The 22628-nt window shown below is 39.3% G+C and overlaps 1 protein-coding gene across 2 annotated transcripts in view; it reads left to right on the top strand.

Annotated features, from left to right (window-relative positions):
• LOC103163260 (rho GTPase-activating protein 20) overlaps positions 1 to 21638 on the top strand; it is a 43036-nt gene extending 21398 nt beyond the window's left edge. Inside the window, exons 5-13 of one of the 2 annotated variants that reach the window (XM_027413079.2) lie at positions 4248 to 4325; positions 6946 to 7012; positions 10394 to 10579; positions 13312 to 13484; positions 14838 to 14999; positions 16690 to 16799; positions 17919 to 18108; positions 19440 to 19674; positions 20458 to 21638. In XM_027413079.2, coding sequence (XP_027268880.1) covers positions 4248 to 4325; positions 6946 to 7012; positions 10394 to 10579; positions 13312 to 13484; positions 14838 to 14999; positions 16690 to 16799; positions 17919 to 18108; positions 19440 to 19674; positions 20458 to 20534 — 1278 coding nt within the window. In that variant the 3' untranslated portion in view covers positions 20535 to 21638. The remainder of the gene's footprint in view (positions 1 to 4247; positions 4326 to 6945; positions 7013 to 10393; positions 10580 to 13311; positions 13485 to 14837; positions 15000 to 16689; positions 16800 to 17918; positions 18109 to 19439; positions 19675 to 20457) is intronic. The other variant, XM_027413077.2, reaches the window with a different exon arrangement.
• Positions 21639 to 22628: the final 990 nt, after the last annotated feature.

Genomic DNA, 22628 nt, shown 5'->3' with positions numbered 1-22628 from the left:
AATTATCTGTGGAGTAGGATAGCTAGGTCTTTGTGGATATTCCAAGAAGTGGTACATCTTGTTATGTGATAGATTTATTTTTGGCTTTTTGAAAATTATCCTTACTGGTTTCCATAGCAGTTGTCCCTGTTTCCAATCTCACAACAATGGATGAGTGCTCCCATTTTTCTGTTTACAATCTCACAACAATGAATGAGTGCTCCCCCTTTTCTGTGTACAATCTCACAACAGTGAATGAGTGCTCCCCTTTTTCTGTTTACAATCTCACAACAATGAATGAGTGCTCCCCTTTTTTCTGTTTACAATCTCACAACAGTGAATGAGTGCTCCCCTTTTTTCTGTTTACAATCTCACAACAGTGAATGAGTGCTCCCCTTTTTTCTGTGTACAATCTCACAACAGTGAATGAGTGCTCCACTTTCCCCCATCATTTCCAGCACTTGTTGTCAGTTGTTTTCTTGATTTTAGATATTCTGACCAGGTCAAAATGATACCAAATTTGTTTTTGTTTTACATTTACTTAATTGTTAAGGACAATGAACAAGCTTTAAAGCATCCGTTAGCCATTTTTATTTCTTCTTTTGAAGACTCCGTTCAGATGTACAACACACTTTTCAATTGTGTCAGTTTTTTTTCCTTGACACTGTTTTCTATAATCTAGATATTCTCCTCTGTCAGATGAATGCCTGGCCGTGATTCTCCCCCTCCTCTGCTCTTCATCTTCACTCAACAGATGGATTCCTTGGCTGTACAGAGGTTGTTATCCATTGTTGGCCTTAGTCCCTGGGCATCTGGAGTTCTATTCAGAAAATCCTTCCCCACACCTACATAAAGCACTGCCTGTTTTTTCTTCTACCACTTTCAGCATTTCAGGAGCCACATTGCGACCTTTGATCCATTTAGATTTAATACTTTTGGGGGGTAATAGATCCCATTATAGTTTCTCTATTTCTGCATGGGGACATCCAGTATTCTCAGCACCATTTTGTTGTGGTTTTGTTTTGTGACACAGGGTGTATAGTTCAGGCTGTCCTGGGACTCTTTGTACAGAGCAGGCTGGCCTCAAACTCAGAGATCTGCCTGCCTCTGCCTCCTGAGTGCTGGGACTAAAGGTGTGCCCACCACTGCCCCACTCTCAGTGCCATTTGTTAGAGATGTTTTGATGTCTTTGTCAAATAGAGGATGGCTGCAATTGTGTGTGCTCATGTTGAGGTTTTTGTTTTGGCTCTGTTGGTCTACATGTTTGCTTTGTGCCATACTATATATATTCGTCTATCTTGAAATCAGTAATGGTAAAACTTCCATCATCAATTCTTTAACCAGAATTATTTTTGTTGTCCAGGATATTTTGTGAATTCCGTAAATTTTAGTTATTTTTTTTACATTTCTCTGAAAAACGTTGTGGGACTTTGATATGGGTTATATTGACTCTGTAAGTAGTTTTGTGTACAATGGATATTTTCATAATATTCATTTTACTAATCCACGAGCGTGGGAGGCCTTTCTATTTCCTAATGACTGCCTCAATCCCTTTCTTTCAGAGATTTATAGTTCTCATTTGGGGCCTTTAGCCTTCTTTGTTAGATTCATCCCAAGATACTAGATTTGGGTTTGGTTTGTTCTTTTTCTATATTCTTGAGTTGTATCACAAAGTCCTTGATTTATGCACTTTTTGATCTTTTTTTAAATTAATCTTTATTTAAATTAAAAACAATCTTATTTTACATACCAATCCCTGTTCCCTTTTCCTCCCATCATCCATTAATTATTCCTACCATCTCCTCATCCCAGCCCCCATCCACTCCTCAGGGAAGGTGAGGCCTCCCATGGGGGAATCATCAAAATCTGTCCCATTATTTGGGGCAGGACCTAAGCCCTCCCCTGTGTATCTAGGCTGAGAGAGTATCCCTACCTAGGGAATGGTTTTCCAAAGTCCACTCGTGCACTAGGGATAAATGCTGGTTCCACTGGAAGTGGCCCCATAGACTGCCCAGGCTCTCCAACTGACACCCATGTTCAGGGGGCCTAGATCAGTCTTATTCTATATTCTTGAGTTGTATCACAACTCCAGCCAGCCTGGAGTCCTTGAGCTCCCACTTACTCAGTTCAGCTGTTTCTGTGGGTTTCCCAAGCATGGTCTTGACCACTTTGCTCATCACTCTTCCCTCTCTACAACTGGATTCCAGGAGTTCAGCTCAGTGCTTAGCTGTGAATCTCTGTCTCTGCTTCCATCAGCTACTGGATAAAGGCTCTATGATGGCATTTAAGGTAGTCATCAATGTCATTATAGGGGAATGGCATTTAAGGTACCTCTCCACTATTGCTTAGATTCTAAGTTGGGGTCATCCTTGTGGATTCCTGGAAATTTCTCTAGCGCCAGATTTCTCGTTAAGCCCATAATGGCTCCCTCTATTAAGGTATCTCTTTCCTTGCTCTCCTCTGTTCTTCCCTCAACTCTACCTTCTTGATCCTTCATGTTCTCCTGACCCTCACCCTCACCCTCTCCCCTTCTCTCTCTCCTCCCTCCCTTCCCCCATCCTTCTCCCCCACTGCCCCAGTCTCCTAATTTACTAAGGAGGTCTTGCCCCTTTTCCCTTCTCAGGAAGTCTATTTATGTCTCCCTTAGGGTCCTCCTTGTTTCCTACCTTCTCTGAGGTTGTGCACTGTAGGCTGGTTATCCTTTGTTCTATGCCTATGTCTATTTATGAAATTATTTATTTATGTTTGTCTTTCTGTGTCTGGGTTACCTCACTCAGGAGGGTTTCTTCTACTTCCATCCATTTGCCTACAAATATCAAGATGTCTTTTTTTTAACTTCTGAGTAGTACTCCATTGTTCAAATATACCACATTTTCTTTATCCATTCCTCGGTCCTGACTATTACAAATAATGCTGCTATGAACATAGCTGAAGAGATGTCCTTGGTATGAGTGTACATCCTTTGGGTATATGCCTAAGAGTGGAATTGCTGGATCTTTTGTTAGACTGATTCCCATTTTCCTTAGGAACCGCCATACTGATTTCCAAAGTGGCTGTACAAGTTTGCACTCCCACCAGCAATGGAAGAGCATTCCCCTTTCTCCACATCCTCTCCAACATAGACTGTCATTGGTGTTTTTGATTTTAGCCATTCTGATAGGTGTAAGATGGTATCTCAGAGTTGTTTTGATTTGCATTTTCCTGATGGCTAAGGATGTTGAACACATAAGAAATTGCTCATTTTGATATTTTATCTTATGCAATTAGAACTATAAATTTGCTCCTAAAACTGCCTTCAGTATGTCCCAGATGTTCCGTTGTTCTGTTTCTATTTTCACTTAGTTCCAAGGTTTGTTTTTATTCATTTCTTGATTTTTTTTTGCTTTATCTACTTATCCTTCAAATATGAGATATTTTATCTCCATGAGCATTTTTTTACTTACTAGGTATTTGTTTGCTATTCATTTAAAATCTGAGTTCATTATGCTCAGATAGAATGAATACGTTGAGTGATTTCAGTTTTTCACAGTATCTGAAGAATTGTTAATGACCCTTCTCGTGATCTGATTTAGCAATAATTCTGCGGGCTTCTAAGTACAATATATATTGCTTGATGTTTGTATGGAATATTCTATGTCTTTTAAATGGCATTTAGTTAACTTTAAATGTTTTCTCTTTAGGTTGACATAATTATATACATTTATTAAAGTACAACTATTACAAAGTATACCATATACTTCAGTATATATTCACTTGTTTGGTAATAATCACTTATGTGTGTGTGATATGGTATAAATACCACAGCTCTTGAATGCTTAGCAATCTCCCAAGCAAAACTACTGTTTTGCTGTGAACTCTTAAGATGCAACATTGGTGTGTGTGTGTGTGTGTGTGTGTGTGTGTGTGTGTGTGTGTGTTTCTGCGTCAGTGACTGTGTGTATAGGTCAGAGGACAAGCAGATTTGGTTTTCTCTTCCTACCATGTTTTCCAGGAATTTATCTCATTCACCAAGCTTCAGAAAACACCTATTGTATTTTGAATTCACTAAGGCTTTTGAGCGATCCCCATTAGATTGCAAAACTTCTCACTGGCTTCAGGCTATATGAAGGAAAGAAAACCATAATCAATTCTCATGCTTCTATATGCTTGTCTCTGTCATTATTTCCAGTAAGCTTTGGTCAGGGTATGGTAATAAGTGGGTGAATAACTGTTAAATCAAGGGATTTCACCTTGTTAATTGGTAATACTTTTCTCTGTGTTTTCTACAGGCGTTCACTGTAACAGCAACACATTTGGACACAGTGAATGATATAATCAGGAAGTTACAACCATTGCTGGGAATACCTGTGAGTGACCCCAAAACTCTATTTACTTGACTTACCAACTTTTATTTTTGTGGTCCATACATGTTTAATGCCCATATAAACAGCATCAGCAGATACCTGGTTATTCTGTGTCAATTTGCTGTTCTTTCATCTCCACTTGAAGAAGCACAGACAGCCAACATGTTACCTGAGCCCCTATGTAAGCACTACTCTATTATTCTGTGAAATTTCACGTGAATGAAAACCCATAGCATGCTGGGCGTGGTGGTGCACACCTTAGATCCCAGCACTTGGGAGGCAGAGGCAGGAAGAAATCTTTGAGTTCAAGGACAGCCTGACCTACATGGTTCCAGGACAGCCAGGGCCATTACACTTATAAACCCTGTTTCTTGAGAGGGGAAAAAAAGAAGAAAGAGCCAAAAAAGGAGAAATAAAAATAATAGAACAATAAATGAAACACATGTGTATGGTCAAGTGCAAAACCAACATGAATTTTGATGTGTATGTTTCATATGAACATATTGTATATATATTTTTATATATGCAATGTTTGTACATATGTTTATATACCCATGAACTACTTGTTAATATCACTTTCCAAATGTGTTTTTCAGTTGCTGTTTCTGTATTTTCTTTTCTATTTCCTACTTTTTCATACTATTTTGTTCCTTGAGGACTGTTTCAATAATTGCTTAATAACAGGTTTGATACACAATTTGAATTATCATGTGACTAAAGCCATGTGGCCTGCAAGCCCAACAAATGATGCCTGAATTGACTGGTAAAGAGGGTAATGATGACTGAAAGAGACCATGGACGTAGTCACTTAATTATTCCTTTACTCGTGCATTTTAATTTGTGTGTGTGCATGTGTGTGCAGGTGTGTATGCAAGTGTATGTAGGTGCGTGTGACCATCAGGTGGAAATGCATGTCAAGGACAACTTGATGGATTTGTTCTCCAGGTTTGGAGGCAAGCACCTGTACTTCCTGAGCCAACTCTTCCCACCCACTTATGCCATTGGCTTGAATACTTGTTTGTCATGTTTTGCTTTGCAGTGTATCTCTCTCTAGGCTGTGAGGGGACTGCTGTACATGGTTGGCATTGTTGGTGGCAGACATGGGCATGTCTGAGGAATCCAAACCCAAAAGAGGAATGTCCAAAGGACCAAATCATTTTAAAAACCACTTTTGCAGGATCTTTCCTAATAAGAAATTTTCACTGTGAAAATTCCTTGTTGTAACAACATATCTAAGATTTATATTTAAATTTTGTTGGAGTGATAAGATTAAATCTCTTGAATCAGTATATGGCATAATTAATCACTTCTACATATGTGTATAATGAAATAGTTATTTAAAGCATACAGATTTTTATATTTTATAGCAGACATTTTAACATTGATATCCATCATGCATGATACATGTGTCTTGATAAGAATTGACTGTTGGGAGTGAATCATATGGTTCTCCTTGGGTACACTGACTATCAATGAAATAAACATTCACACTCATGAATTTTTTGTGTAAATCGTTTGGTCTCACCAGCAAGAAAAGAAGTGTTTTAATGTAAAAGCCATGATTATTTGCTCATATTTGTATACATGATTTGTGGTATTCTAACTCTTTTTATTAGCATATTAGGGAAGTATTTTATTAGATCGTTCTTTCTGCAACAATTTTGGGGACATTACTGTATCTCTCCCCATTCCTCACTGTGTGTGTGTGTGTGTGTGTGTGTGTGTGTTTGTATTTGTGTGTGTTCTTGAAGAGCACATGTGTGAGTTGCCCTTGCGAGCCCTTCTAATTGAGTCCTCACTCTGCAAAACCAAGCTGTAATTTTAATGAGGAATCAAAACATCTTCATATACTAATAAACAATAATACCTTGTGAGGAGTATTCATTCCATTCCAGTGGAGCTGTGATATAGTCCAATAGGTTCTATATAATTTAAGTATACTTGTTTCAAATGTATTCCAGGTGTGGACAGTAATTCTGTGGAACTTACTTACTTCATTGGGACTATTTTGGCTGCCAGACCCTTGCCCCTTCCCTTTGCAGAAAGGGGAGTCCCTGAAGGAAACCACATGCTGACTTCACACTCCAGTCTCCTCCAGGCCTCTCTGGCCTTTGTCTCTTTTGCTCAGACTTGCTGAAATTCCAGGATTTCAAGGTTAAATTGGCTTTGCCATCATAGTCATGGTGAGAGCATGGCTCTTGGGCAATAATTTATTTAGAGCTGGATCATGTGATGGCAAAACTCAATGTTACTCAAAGAGCGTAGGAAAGCAAGTGACAGGGATCTTGGGATGCTTTTTTCCTACCTAGAAACTGGGAACAAAGTGAATTTTAAAAAATTCCTACACTCACAAAATAGTGACAGCCTTATTGCTTTGTAGCTTCTCAGCTCTTTGTGCAAGGGAAGAAGAAAGCAGGGACTTTTGTGTCTCTGCAAACTCAGGGAGGGGACTGAGGCCTCTGAACTCTCTCCACTCTTCACTCACAGTGACAGACACCTCATAGAACAGAATTATTGGCCGCAATATTTTCTAGCTTTAGAGACATGGAAATGGAAAGAAAGTTTGCACTTCAAGTGTCTCCTGAGAAACATGCTTGGTGACACTTGTTCTTCTGTCTCCCAGAATGCTGAAGAGGATTACCAGCTGTGGTTCTCTTCTGGCCAGGAAGAAACGCCATGCCCACTTCTTGGTAAGTGTGTGGCATCCTCTGAATTCAATCTTGTAACTCTACACTGTCAAAGTTTGTGTTGTTTAGTCTCAAGATTTAATACCCTTAAAGAAAATTTCCTATGTGAGTGTGTTCTATACATCTATATGATAAAGGTATATGATAAAAAGACATTTATGGGAATTTGTTTTTGCAATTGGCTTTTAAAATATATTTTATTTAGTTAAAGTAAAATTCCATCATTCCTTCTCTCACATTTCCAGTTGTCACTCCCCATCCCAAATGAAGGGATTCCTCTCTTTAGCTCTTTTAGTTTTTTTGTTACATATACATACAAGAGAATAGAAATATTAATACAATCTGCTGAGTCACTTCAGTGTTTCCTGCTTCTATACAGTTGGACTTCTATACAGTGTTTCCTGCTTCTATTCTTGGACTGAATACTTGGTATCTGAAAACCAATCAGAGGTCGCATCCCTGGGGAAGGCTAATAACACCCAAAAGTTGTTTCATTGCTTGTAGCTCTTCACACAGTTGTGGAGTTTCATGAGATTTCCCAGATTCACGTTGTCATGTCAACTATCCTATTTATATTTTTTAAATTCACATTGGCATACCAGCTGTTCTATTTATATTTTTCAGGCCATCATGTTGCTGCGATTTCATGACTGTAATCTTATATAGAGAAAACACAATCTCACAGCAGTATTCCTAATTATCTGGCTCTTACCATCTTTCGCCTTCTTTTTCCATGATTTCCCATGTCTTAGGCATAGGAGTTCTGTTGTATGTGTATCCATTGGTGCTGGGCCCCCAAAATCAGTTGTTCTTTTCATTTGACTAGTATTAAGGGTTCCTGCTACTGCAGAAGGAAGCGTCTCTGATGACAAGTGAAATCTATACCGGTCTGTGGATGTAAAGATAAATTTGAGAATTCAGTTGTAATTATTATAGTTTAGGAAATGGCAGCAGCAGGTCATCCTCTAGTATCCATGGTCACATCAGTGTGGAGTTGGCTAAGTTTACAATATCAGTTACACTTTCCCTCATGTTTACCAGAACTTAATACTTCTAGTTACAAGTGCTACTATGACAGCCTTATAGATATCCCACCATGCTGGTCATTGGTGTGGTTCATAGGCCATTGACTGAGTGAACTATTGAATGCATCCCAGTACCATAAAAATTCTAAAACAGTGAATCTCAACCTTCCTAATGCTGTAACTCTTTAAAACAGTTCCTCATGTTGTGATGTCCACCAAACAGAAAACTTTTTTCATTGCTATTTCATAAATGTAATTTTGTTACTGTTGTGAATAATAATGTAAACATCTGTTTTCTGATGGTCTTAGGCAACTCCTCTGAAAGGGTCATCAAGGGGTCACAAGTCACAGGTTGAGAACCACTGGTGTAAACAGAGGAGACTTTCAGGTCAGGTGCAGTTCAAATCATCAGAGCCCCTTGTCCAAAGTGTAAGGTAGCATCAGCAACGGGAATTAACTTCAACTTCTGGACAGCATGCCTCATTTAGCACTTGTATTGAGTAATGGATTTATATCCTTTTCAGCCCTTTTCTCTGGCTCCTCACACTCTCGCCATGTCCATCTCATTCATTCCCCATCAAATACATTAGCTTTTCTTCTGTAATTTTTCTTGCTGTATGTGTATGCATACAAAACTCTCTAAGCCTATTTAGTGTTACTCAAATGTGTATCCAATCCACTTGAGTTTGGATACCCTCTCAGGAGCACATTCCTGAAAAGCACCGAGTCTCCCCCTCTCTGCAAACATTCATTGCCTGTGGTACTTGATGTACGTGTGAGGCCTGGGATAACCCCCACACCCTGGCCTCTCAGTTGGTGTTTTCATTCTTTCAATTCCATTTAGGCAATCAAGTTGTTGAGATTTCGTGGGTTCAGCTTCCCCCACATATAGAAGACACAATTTCCCATCACCCACCATGCTCCTCCCTTAGAGCCTTCCTTCTCTTCCAAGGACATTTTCTGAGCTTTAGATGGAGAAGTTGCATTGTGCATGTACCAGGTGGGGTGTGCACTCCATAGTCATGTCTTCTCTAATCAGTTATGGATTTCTATGTATCATAAATCTCTTTATGTACAAGGTCTTTTTGTAATATAATTAAGAAAGTTGTTAAATGAAGTGAACCTTGATAATAAGATTTTTTTTCATATAATGTTTGTTGTCCCTGTTAGAATTCAAGGAGTACCCAGGACCAAGTAAGGCCAGCTGCAACCTCACATTTCATAACACTTTTAGCTTGTTTGATATAGGACAAGATGTTCCTATGTCTTTCAGGGCAGCTTTAAAACTTTTCCACTCTCTACCTCAGAATCTTGTGTTCTGGAAATACAGGCATTGGCTAAAACACCTGGCTATTTTTGATTTTTGTATTGTTGACATAATTGTAAGTCTAATTAACAAGAAAATATGTGCAGAGAGAAAGGAAATCCAGACTGCAATTATATTAATTAAATAGTATGCATTAATTTGTTAGGATTTCATCTTGATATAAAAGTTTGCAACAGCTTCATACAACACAGGTTTCCTGAGAAATACTAAGAACCTTTATTCCTGGTCACCACTTAGCAGACATTTTTAGCTACATTTCTTAAATATGCCTAGGTCTCAAATGTGCATCAGCTGCTGACTGTCCCGAAGCCCGGGTTGCTGTTACTATGCTCATTCTACAGTTTCCTGTGCCCTAAACATTGAGTGCTGCTGCAATATTTGGCCCAAATGTAGCATTGCATCTGTGCCAGATGGAAGGAAATGCAACCGCTCACTGTGACAACGGGGATGAAGAAATGGATGGAAGAGAGTTTCACTCAATTCCTAAAACACAGAAATCTATAGTATGGAGAATTCTTTGTACAGTGAGGAATGAAAAGCACAAATGAATAAACCAAAAATTGTAAACCAGGGTATGGAAGGAATATCAGGCAACACAAACCCAACATATTTCCTCTTGTGTGAGGGATTACTGAGATGGAAAGGATGAGTGTTTAAAAGGATTAGCAGAGGTAGGCCTACCAAAGGTGTATAACTCCAGTGGAAGTCAGGAAAGTAGAACACCATAAAGAGTTTAAAGGATAATCGTAGCAGAAACCACTATGGTTTGGTGCTCCAATGCTCTGTGCATTCCGTGCAAGCCAATAAGATCATATTATTTTCCTCTGTGTTTTTAAAGCCATGTGCTTAAACATCTGCTTCACTAGAGCATTCTCAGTGGACGCTAGATACTTTAGGGACAACAGCCTTCTAATTCCAAGAGCGTGGGGAGAACTGTAGCGCACTGCAGTGTATTCACACACTCACAGGCAGGGAGGCGTGATTACTCATCATTGTTTGCATCAATCAATATTAAGAATTTTTTTTGTGTAGGACATGAGAATCCATATGCTATCAAAATGAATGAACTTCGAAATGATGCATTTATGGCCCTGGGTCCAAGCAACTACAGCGCTTATCTCAACATCCAAAATGTGATCCAGGAGCTGCAGGACCCTCATGTGCCAGGAAAATTCATTATAAAGCCCAAGGAGCCACCCAGAGATAATCAGCAGAGCAGTGAGTATCTTCCCTTCAAGTTTTCATGTTCCATGGCTTTTAAATCCTTCTATTGCCTTTTTTCCTGGGACATTTCCAATGATACCCAACTAATAATCACTTTTTCTAATAAAAGGTAGTATTAGCTTGTAATATATTTCACAAGAACAGATATGTGTGAATGCAAAGCTAACTTCCATTTTTCATTCTTCATCTCTCAGCTTGCACAGTGGGAAGTCAATAAGTTTTTTTTCTAGAATTATTTAATTACCCCAATGTTTCCTGATACAGTAGCACATATTTCTTTGGTCGTCTCACTTAAAACCCATTTTATCAGGCTGGGACAACTGAATGTATATTTGAGGAAGTAACAATTGAGTGTTGATTTCTGTCTTTCCTCATTGAAGAGCTAAGTATGTGGTTCAAAATCAAATGACAGATTTTATTTAATAAAAATAAAGCTAAAGATGGAAATACATGTGGTAGATTAGAAATGAAAAAATCAGGTTAGAAGAAATATGAAGGTTGCTTAAAAGCATTCAAAATGTCCTTTCCCTTATCAAACATCAGTACCTGTCAACATGCAGAAAACTCCTCCAGAGTGTAAGGGTGGCTGTGTTTTCTCCTTTCATGTTGGTTGGGTGTACATGCCAGTAGAATGAGAGCCTAACTTCAGGACCATGGACAGCTGCTATCCCAAATGGAGAAGAGCAAAGTGTTCTGTTTTGTCCAATTTCCCTAAACCCATCTATATTAGTGCAGACATTATTAGGGTTGGCAATGAGATCTGTGGTGAACATTATTATTACAAAGGCTTCTGAGACCATGCATTGAGCTGAGCAGTGATTTAGGTGAACTGTATAAATAGTACACGATTTTTATTACTTCTTTGAAAGTTTCATATAGTGTGTTTTATCACATTGAATCACATTTTCCCAACTGTTCCAAGATCAACTCCCCCTCTGCCAGCACACTCAACTGTTGTCCTCTTCCCGCCTCCTTACAACAGTTGTTCTCCATGTGGTGACCATTTAATATACTTTCTTGTGTTGTGTTGACTCCAACCATAAAATTACTTTGTTGCTATTTCATATCGCTAGATTTGCTACTGTTATGAATCATAATCTAGATATCTGAAATCGACTCCAAATGGGTCATGACCCCCAAATTGATAACCAATGCCTTCAAACATAACAATATCAAATCAGATTTGTGTTTCCCATGTGCCCTTGGGTAGGGGTCATCCCCTGGTACATGGTCCAGCTCTACTACAGGCCACACCCTTAAGGAAAACAGAATCTCAATATTGTAGCAGCTACCAATGGCCTACAGTGCATGGGACTTTCTGCCTCCCTCCCTCCTTGATGGGAATGGGGCTTGGATATATTGTAACAACTGTTCAGAGTTCATAGCTGGAAGTGCTGTGTTGTCTACAGAAAAGGTTTTGTTGACTCCAAAACAAAACTGCTACAAATTTGACCATCTTTCTGCCCTCTTTTTGTGATGATGAGGAAATAAAATATAGACACAATATTTAGGGATCTGCCTTCCAAAGACACTTATTCTCAGCACATGGGCCAGTTGAGGAAATCTGTGTTGATTATCATCAACTGCAAAGACACTTCTCTGACAGGAGCTGTGTGATGCACTGATCTATGCGTATAAAAACACACAATTAGGAGTCACTTTAACACTATTCACAGTTAGCATAATAATAGCAGTAGCATTTCCACTATGACCTCTGACCCATGTACCAAAACAGGTGCCTTGTATGGGGTCCGTCTTGTCTATTGGATTTTAAATCCATTCAGAATGAGATTGGCAAGCCCCATGTCACCTATGACCCTATTGCTCCACTGACTATACCCTTCCAGAGCAGTGTTATAGTAGTTCATAGGGTCACAACTGGGAATTTCTGCTACTTTTCTCTTCCTGTAGTGTACATACACACAGTAGAGCTGAATTAAAGCAGCATATCAGTTTCAGATGAATTCTCTGTCTCTATGAGTCCAGCATCAGAGTCTAACCCAAATTCTGAAGGGTAAGCAAGATCACTGGCAGTGGTCTGTATGTTTGGGGTCTGTGAGCTCTCTCAGTCCAGCAATTTCAAAGTGTTAACCTATTTCTGGCATTGGACTTTTTATTTGTTAGCTTGTAGAGTCTAGTAGGGGCATTATTACCAAAATATAAGATAACTCTACTTAAACATTTTTATAAATAAATGTATATATTTCTGGAAACATATAAAGTAATATATTTTCATATCACATTTTCAAAAACATGTTTAAGATTAATTACCCTTTCTATGAACTCTGCTATTCTGCCTTCCCATACTTACTCTATTTAACCTTTGTGTTACATTACTCCCGTTTCCCCATATGTTCAATATCCCCTGTTTTGAAAATTCCCTGCCATAGTCCTCACTTGGTTCCCAGCTTCTGTATCAATTCCAAATAAAATACACTTATCTACAGTTTTGAGTAGCCAGCTTACTGTTAGGTTCCAGAGCCAAGATGAACTAATTACCCTCCTGTGTATTGCCTTGTACAGTGAGCAGAGTTGATTTAAGGAGTAACCTCCCCAAAAGCCATGTGAACATTTAAATGATAGTATTTGGTGGAATTGCAACATCTTCTACATGACCTATCTGGTCAGGTTTACCTACTTAGCATATGGGACCATTTATGCACATGTTATGGTGCTCTACTGAGAGACCATCAGACTTCTGAAATGATGACCTCCGTTCTCCTCAGATTCAGAGAAAACAGTTAGGAGATTCTCCCTCCTAAGTCGGATATTTCACCGAGGAGCGTCCACCTGCCAAGACTGTGCGTGTTACCACACTGCAGCCCCAACTCATGGTCGCCTCTTTAATAATCCTCTAGGGGCTATTTGTCAAGACGGCAATCTGCCGACATCAATTCTGGTGAGCATGGTGTTTTTCTTCTGTGGCCATCTGAGCAGGAAAGTCTACGGATGGGGAAGCATTCTCCTTAAATTGTACCTAAGTTGACATCATAGACAAACATCACTTGGATACAGAAGTCTCCATTATCACTCTTTAGGAAAACTATCCCGAGATTGTTTTGATGAGTCATGGAAAGCACAACAGGAAAATACCTTCTAGTTCCTTCTGTCTGAGTCTCACATCCAGTTTCTTCCTTGAAATCTACACTGGTATCAGGCATAATTCCATGGCCATTTCACTATTGTCTGATCATTCTTCCAATCTAAATATCTGGCATCTTTTGGTTTGCATTCTAAGAGCTTAAATATAAAAACTTAACATTTGCTAAATATTAATCTTCTCATCCTGACAAATTATGTCAAAAAACCCAAATTTAGGCCTATGCCATTCTAGAAAGTAACCAAATTGTCAGTAGAAACACAGAACACCCAACACCTTCACCGTAGTGATGTCTACACTGCATAGGAACCAGTCTATCTCATCAGACTCACGAATGATAGTAGAGTAAACCTTATGTAAGTCATAAAATGTGGCAGTAACCATGATGTCATCATCCAGCCTGTGGCAATTCAATAACTAAAAGCCCCAGTCGCACTGTGTATGGTACCCAAGTTTCCATGGTAAATCACAGTCTGGATAGATTGTGGTTCCCATGGTTTCCTGGCATTGCCAGCATCATCCTATCCCAAAAGCTGAAACTAGGAAGACAGATCAGAAGGAGATGACGGGCTGACTCAAAGAAAATACAGTTAGAAAGGGGCCCTTGTAAATGTCGATTTAAGCCTTGTTATAAAGAGCCCGGGACATAATGAAAGTAGGAATAGGGTCATAACCAGAAAAGAACCCAAAGGGAAATGGGATGACACACTGGGAAAGGGCATTCATAGGAAGAACAGGAAAGTACAAGAGACGGTGTCCAGGCCTAGAGACAGATTGGTTTAGAGCATCCATCACTGCGGATGAAAATCTGCTTCAGACGTGTTCCCAGTTCTCAACATGAACTGCTAGAGTGGTTCCCAGAGAGGAACACCTGTAGGATCACCAGATTCAGTCGGGAAGAGACTGGGCCTGGCATAAGCTTTTGAAACCTCCATCCCAACCCGAGTGACACATTTCTTCCCACAAGCCACACCTCCTAATTTTCTCAAATAACACCACTCCCTGGTGACTGAACATTCAAATACATGGCCCTGTGGGGCCACTCCCATTCACACCACCACACACCCCATTGCTCTGGGGCTCATGAAGACTCACACTGCTGCTCTGCAAGTGTGGATCTATAATGGCAGGTGCTCATCTTTTCCCACACAGGATATGCTGTCTCTCCTGGAGGAAATCGGACCTGCGGTTGAAGGCATTTTCAGAAAAGCAGGAAGTATTACAGAATGCCAAGACGTTAAGGAGAAGCTGGATTTGGGAGAAGAAGTAAATTTGAGGGAGGAATCCATCCTTGTTGTGTCATCAGTTCTAAAGGTAGGGGAAGTTGCTTCAATCATTTAATTATTCATGCCTGAGAATGATGACAGGCATGGCCAGTGCTAAACAATTTGCAGAACTCACTAATGAGTACTCAGTCAGCAGCAACCTGAACTTCCCCTGAGTTCTTTTTTGTTTGTTTGTTTCGTTTTGTTTTGTTTTTTCAAGACAGGGTTTCTCTGTGTAGCTTTGGAGCCTGTCCTGGCACGCGCTCCGGAGACCAGGCTGGCCTCGAACTCACAGAGATCTGCCTGCCTCTGCCTCCAGAGCTGGGATTAAAGGCATGCGCCACCAACACCCAACACCCTGAGTTCTTTATAAGCAGTGGATCAATGAAATTTCCCTTGGTGTAATTTTTTTTGAGTGGCGTTATAGAACTGCTTCGTCTCATCAATGAACTCTGCAGCCATTGCCCTAAAAATCCACAGAAGAGATCTATGCTCTGAGAGGATTTGTGTTAATTCACATGATGCGAAATTATAACTGATGTCTCCAAAATTCTCAGATAACACCGTAGCTACTGGGTCCTCTGCCTCCAAACACTGGGACCACAAATAGAGAAAATCATGGCACAGCTCTAACTTCTACAATGGTTTTATATCATTAATAGTAAATGGAATCTGTTGTGTTTATTTTCTCCCTTCTTCTATCGTTACATACCCTCAGCTCACAATTAATATTATGAATGAGCAGTTACTAAATTACATAATCATGATAATTAATCAGAGGGTATTGCTGAAGACAGACAGTAATAAGCATTTTAATGATATGTAGAAGGACCAGCATAAACACAGTATTGGGAAGAATCTGAAAACTCAACAAGAAATCACCTTTTCATTGAAGAGATAAATTAAGACGAAAACTCAAGCTGGCTTCTAAGTCGAGCTATCTTGCCTCAGCTTCTTGAGTTCTGGATTTAAACCTGCATGCTGCCAAGCTTGCCTCAGCATCACAGATTTGAGGAGGTGGATTTGCTAATTTATGATTTAATCGTCACCTTTACAAAGTGACACACTTCCTATGTACCACTGAAGCACCCAGCATGTTGATAGGTTAAATGTGATATTTAATGGTCCAAATCTGAAATTGGCCTAAATTTTGATTGTCCTCTTTAAAGATTATTTTGTACAATGTCTTGTTGGTATTTTGCCAACAAGCTGCTACTTTAATCCTAAGGACCTGAACTTGTACACATTAAGGAATGAATCATGGCACTACTGTTACTCCTGGAGAACACAGGTATCGGAAGACAGAGTCCAGTCCTCACCTGTAGTTCAAGACAGCATTTAGATCACTTGCTTTAGAACCTTTCTGACTAGGAAGTAAAAGCTGCATTCAAAAGGAATAAACAAAATGTACATGTTAATTTATTGAAAATGTAATTATTTTGAACTAATGCATCAGCTTTGCACACATCCTAGAGCAAGTTTGACCTGGGAAGAGATTCATCTTCATCCCCACCACCACCTACACTCTACTCTTAGGTATCTAGGTTCAGTACAGTGAATCCAAACCCCTCTTCTGCCTGTGCCAGTCAGTAAATCTCAGACAAGATTCTGTGTGGAGTGCAGCCCAGGGAGCTTTGAAAAGATTGGGGTTAAGCTGAATACTTCATTTGATAATTCCCTCAGTAATTTTCCAATATAAATCTTTCATAAGAATAATGTGTCTTTTTCATCTTTGTAAGGATTTCCTTCGAAACATCCCCGGAGGAGTATTCTCATCTAGCCTCTATGATAAGTGGATGGCGGTCACTGATCAAGACAATGAGAAGGAAAGAATATCTTCCATCCAGAGGTAATGATGAACTCTTGATTTGGAACACAAAACGCAGACCATGTATTCTTATAAATATGACTAAAATCATGCCCAGCACCAAAGATGTATTTAGTCCACACACAATGTGCATCTTTTTAAAGGAGAATTACGTCTAAGCACTTCAGAGTAGCAAACCCTGTAATCTAAGCATGAGACGGGCTGTTGTGAAGCTTGTCCTAAGTTCTGAACCAGAGTAAGACTTATTCAATGATTCTAGGACAGCTGTGGCTACATTATGAGACAGTCTCAGAAAACAAAACAATGTCTTACCACTACGATGTATGGTTTTTCTCCTAGTGCAATTGGTATGGAACATTTACCGATACAAACAGTCTGAATATATGACCCGAGAGAGGAAATTCACTGTCCCATAGGACATACTTGGTCATCCAGTCTATTAGTGAAATGGTTTCAATAGTCTTAAATGGTTATTGAACAGAGAGGTCCATGTCCAGATATGGACTGAATTCTATGAAATATTTCTGTCTCTATAAACTCCTGGAATGAACTCTCAGATACTAGATAAGATTTAGCCTCTAATCTCCACACAGAAATGCTTTTTACCTAAAAATAAGGATTTATTTAAAATTCTATTGTTTCATTTACTAGTTTTTTAGTAAGTTTCATGTTGCCATGAGAGTTTTAAATATATTTATATTAAATTATATTTGAATAAGTTTTGTTCAAAATAAAATGTAGAACCTTTGGTTAAAACAAAGCAATATTTTAGGACATGTTACTTGTTTTTTTTTTGCAGATTTTTTTATTTGAATTAGAAACAAGATTGTTTTATATGATAATCCCAGTTCCCTCTCCCTCCCCTCCTCCCCTACCCACCCTCATCTAAAACCCTATCTATCACATATCCTTTCTGCTCCCCCTGGATGGTGAGGCCTTCCATAGGGTGTCATCAGAGTCTATCGTATCCTTTGGGATAGGGCCTAGGCCCACCCCCTGTGTGTCTTGGCTCAGGGAGGTTACTGTTTCTTTTTAACCTCAATTAACTATATGATATACAATTTTTTTCTGTTCCTTTTCTCCATGTTTAGAACTTAATTAGTAAAATTTCCCATTTCAAAATAACTTGTTTCTGTTCAGTCTTTTAGAGCAACTGCCAACACCAAACGTGGTCCTCTTGAGACAGCTGTTCCAGGTCTTACATAGCATTGAGAGACATTCGTCAACTAACTATATGACATCTTATAACTTATCTGTGTGTATAGCACCAAGTGTTCTGTGCCTACCTAACTCCAGCATGTTGGAATTCAGAAAAGAAATCGAAAAACAGGTAATGAGATATATATTTCTGTGCTTTGGTTTGGTACAATGTTCTGCCCTGGTGTTATGCAAGGAAGGTTCTCTTATTCATTTCTTCCCATTCAGAGAGACAGTAGAGTAACCATTTCTGAGTTATGCACCTTCCTCATCCTATAACAAAAGTAGATGAAACTGTCTGGATGAATTGTTCACCTTCATCCATTTTTGGAATTTCTAACCTGTCAGTGATTTGATTGGTCCCATTAATTTTCAGCCTATGAGAAGAATATTTAAAATCGAGTGCCTGATCCAACAAATTGTTTACTTCTGTGAGGAATCAGAAAAGGAATAAAGAAAGGCTAGGGGCCTACCCTAGTATCCACCCCTAGGCCTTGCTTCTTCAAGCATACCTTCACATTAATCCAGGACCAAGGCTTCAATATATGAGCCTCCTGGGGAATATTGAACACTAAACTAGGGCACAGTTCATCTTTGACAATGGAACAAGAAGCCAAGCAAAACTTCCAGAATTTCCTGGAAATAAAAGTGGCTAATCAATAGACTAATCTCAACTAAACAGGAAGCCTGCTGAACACCAATGTGTGGAGGCAATGACGGTGACACCAGGTGTGTTCTTTCCAGATGTCGTCTTCCTACACAGAAGACCCAGGGAGCTCTGTTGCCCATAGTATACATAATTCATGTAAAACCTGAAGTTCTCTTACTTTTCCTTTAATTTGGTGGTTTGCAAATCTCAACAACAAACTCTACTTTTCACCCCATACTTTCTATGTGGGTTTATTAATTCCCTTTCTCTTTGTAATGACACAAATACCCAGGAAAGTGGGGGAGATTGATTTAGCTCAGTTTGACCTGATACAGTCCGTTACATGTGAAGTACAGGGCCAGGGACATGAAGTATCTGTACAATTGGCTGTGCGGTCAGGAAAAAGTAGAGAGCAAGGGGAGGAGTGCTAACCTGGCTTCATTCACTCCCTTTCTGCTCATTCTGACTTCGTATGCAAAGGTTGTACATCCTCAGTCGGGATTAGTCTTCGTCCTTAATTACTCCTCTGTACACATACCCTCACAGACAGACCTGGAGCTGTGTCTTCTAGGTGAATGCAATGCCATTCTAGTATGACGAAGCTTGGTACTTTATTGATTATATTTTAAGATTTGTCCTGAATACTATTGTAACTTTCACAGTTCTTTTTAAAAGAGAAACAACTTCATATACGTTATAGCAATTTTTATCAGAAATTTGAATTTCAAACTTTCCTACCTCAGTCTTCGATACCAAATGTGATTTCTAACTATATCAAATGACAGCATGCCATTTCTGTCCTCTGTTGTTAACAGATTTCTCTTGTACAGTTTTTTATTGACAATTTTGAAAAGATATTTGAAGACAACACCAATACACACTTAGGTGAAAGCTCAGTGATACCTAGCAATGGCGAGGAGACGTTGGATACATTCATTGGTTTGTGTGAAACGGACGCTGCCCAGGATGATGAGAGAAGCTGTGACAGTGAACAGACTCATCCCAAGGATGGTGCAGAGCCGCAGTGTCCGTCTGCTGCTCCTCACGAAGGTGAGTGCTCAGGTCAGAGGCTTCCTACATTCTGACAATGAAAACCAGGGTTGGAGGATAGTCACGCATTCAGTAGAAGCTGTTTCACTGACAGCAGCATCAAGACATCCTACGTTATCACAGAATTTGACAACTTTTTCCAATAAAACTGTACATGGAAGCTGATCCTTGTACATGGTCGATATGCCCTATTGAAACCTATGTGAGGTGCCCAGTAGGGACATGTTGTATTTATCTGCTCTCTTTCCAGTGGTCCCAGAGAACACCCCGATTACTAGTGCCCTTTGAAACAATTTGAAAGAGCCAAGATGTTTGAGAAAAATTATTACTCCATTTAGCATCAAAGAAACATTGTAGCAAACAAAGCCTTGTGGTCCACCTTCTGACCTGTGTTGTTAAGTGTCCAAATATTCTGTAAGCCTTCTGATGCCATCTCAAATACAGAAAATATGTTATTTTCATAAAGATTAAGCAAAATTATTGCATTATGTGTTTTCACTGTTGTATGGAAGCCAGCAAATTTCCCCCTGAATCAGCCGTTAGCATCACCAAAGCTCAGCTTTTAAAGCAGCCAGCAGCATTTCCCTCTTCAGAGTAGAGATGAGAGTCAGAACAGAGGACACAGCCTTGAATCCCTTCGTGTTTCTGGCATTTCTTGGTTGGATGATATTTGACTAGTTGCTTTGGGAAAATACTTACAAAATGCATTATAGCCAGAAGTGAGGTTTAGTCTAGTGTCTGGGGGATGTTTATGCCAGGATGATATATCTATGTTTCATTCAGCGGTGAGTGTGGAACAACCTCTGGATCCTAGACCATTAAATGCCCAGTGCTCTACAGAAGGAACAACTGCAACATGATGTCTAAGGCTCCGTCTGGATCCATCCACCTGGAAACCAGCCTGGGATTTCCTCACTGGAGACTACAATCCTCACCACCATATTTTGCTTATCCCTTTAGTGCTGTATTAGTCTACTCTCAAATACTTTTCAACAGTGTTTCCAAGATTTGTTGGAACATGATTTAAATCCTGTTCTTGTCTGAAATAATTGATTCTTCGACAAAAGGATGGACAGACACCAAAAACTAAGCGCCTGAAAGATGCTCTTAAACTTCCTTTACCTGATACCTGAATAAGCATCACTCGGGTACCAGTTCATTACACGTGATTGTCCCTTTTCCTCCTTCATTATTTATATTTGAAAAGACCTTTCTCCAAAATATCCCTATTTCTATATAGTTATGTTTACTATATTGTAAGAATTCTAGTTAGCATTTGTATTGAATTTGTTTCATTGTATTACCTGTATTTTTATTGTTATAATAAATATTCTAGAATCTAATTGCTTAGAAAATGTTTTGAGATTTCCAGTAACTCTTTAGAAAATGCTCAGAGGGCCCTTATGTCTCTTCTCAGTTGTAATTAATATGCAGTAATATAGGAGCTTAACTGAGTGTATGTCATGGGCAGATGGCTTGTTACCTGCCCCCTTGTCTATGACAATTTAGTCCCCATTTCTTCATGTTGTAGAGTAAAACTATACCAGCAAAGGAGGCCACTGATTTTCAAGCACTGCTCCCTTCAAGTTTATTAATATCCCATTTGTCACAGTCAAGTATATTAATAACCCACTGGTTAAGGTCTAAAAGGAGAGAGTTAAAACCAGAATTCATGCAGGAGTTGATGACAGAGTCAGCAGAAGTCCAGCTGCTAGGGTTGAGAAATGAGGCCTTCATGGTTCTGGGAGGATCTTACTTGGAAAGTGTCAAACTGCTGGGTCAACTCAATGTAAACTCACTACAACACAACATTTTTTTTCAGCTTTAGGTATTTACTGAATGCATTGGAAATATATTCCAAAGGAACTGAGCTACATCCTAACCTTAGGGAATAAGTTAAACTTCTCAGTGATAAAAGCTTATACAAAGTTGGTTTGCTGTACTCTCCTGCATTTAACAAATAAAAATACAAAACTGTGTAGAAATCTTGTCTTTAGGTCATCAGCGGAAACAGTGGGTTTTTGGAAACAGACATATGCATCATAAAATCTGAGAATGTTCAAATCAAGAAATATGTGCTATGAAATTGCTAAACACAAAAGAAAAAAGCAACATTCTTGTGTGTATCTGCATATGGTTAATTCTGGTCGTTTGCTATTTGAAGAAATATTCACTTAAAGAAAGATTAAGAAACTATGATTAGAGTAACTTTTCCTTCACAATGAGCAATAGAAATCATTTCCAACTTTAACTTGTAAGACCTTATGAGCATGCCCATGACAACATACAGACAGAATAAGACAGCAGAGTAACTTACATGCAGAGTTTGCCATTTGGGAGCGGTCTCTCCATGTGAGGTGATAATATTGATTAGTGAACAACTTTTTAGAATTATTAACTAAAGTTAAGTATTAGCTGTCCTGGCAAAAGTTGTAATACAGTGATTGCTGTGTTTGGGGTAATCAATCCATTGGTTTGTTTGTTTGTTTGGGTTTTTTTTTTTCCAGTGTGGCCATATCTGTCCTGGAACTTGCTATATAGACCAGGCTGGCCTTGAAGTCAGAGATCTGCCTGTCTCTGCCTCCCAAGTACTGGAATAAAAGAAGTGTATCACCACTGCTGGGCTTAAGTTTTTTGTTTTGTTTTGTTTTGGTTGTTGTTTTTTTTTGTTTTTTGTTTTTTTGTTTTTTTTTTTTTTTGGTTTTTCAAGACAGGGTTTCTCTGTGTAGCTTTGGAGCCTATCCTGGCACTCGCTCTGGAGACCAGGCTGGCCTCGAATTCACAGAGATCCACCTGCCTCTGCCTCCGGAGTGCTGGGATTAAAGGCGTGCTTCTCAACTCCAACATCCAAGTAACTCATGACTGCCCGAAACTTCAGATCCTGGGAATCTAATGCACTCTTATAATATCCAAGGGCAACCCACTCACCCTCGTGTGTGTGTGTGTGTGTGTGT

Source organism: Cricetulus griseus, chromosome 4 (genome assembly GCF_003668045.3).
Source record: "Cricetulus griseus strain 17A/GY chromosome 4, alternate assembly CriGri-PICRH-1.0, whole genome shotgun sequence".
Taxonomy (NCBI): Eukaryota; Metazoa; Chordata; class Mammalia; order Rodentia; family Cricetidae; genus Cricetulus; species Cricetulus griseus.
Note: the sequence above shows the minus strand (reverse complement) of the source record. Positions and strands in the feature narration are given on the sequence as shown.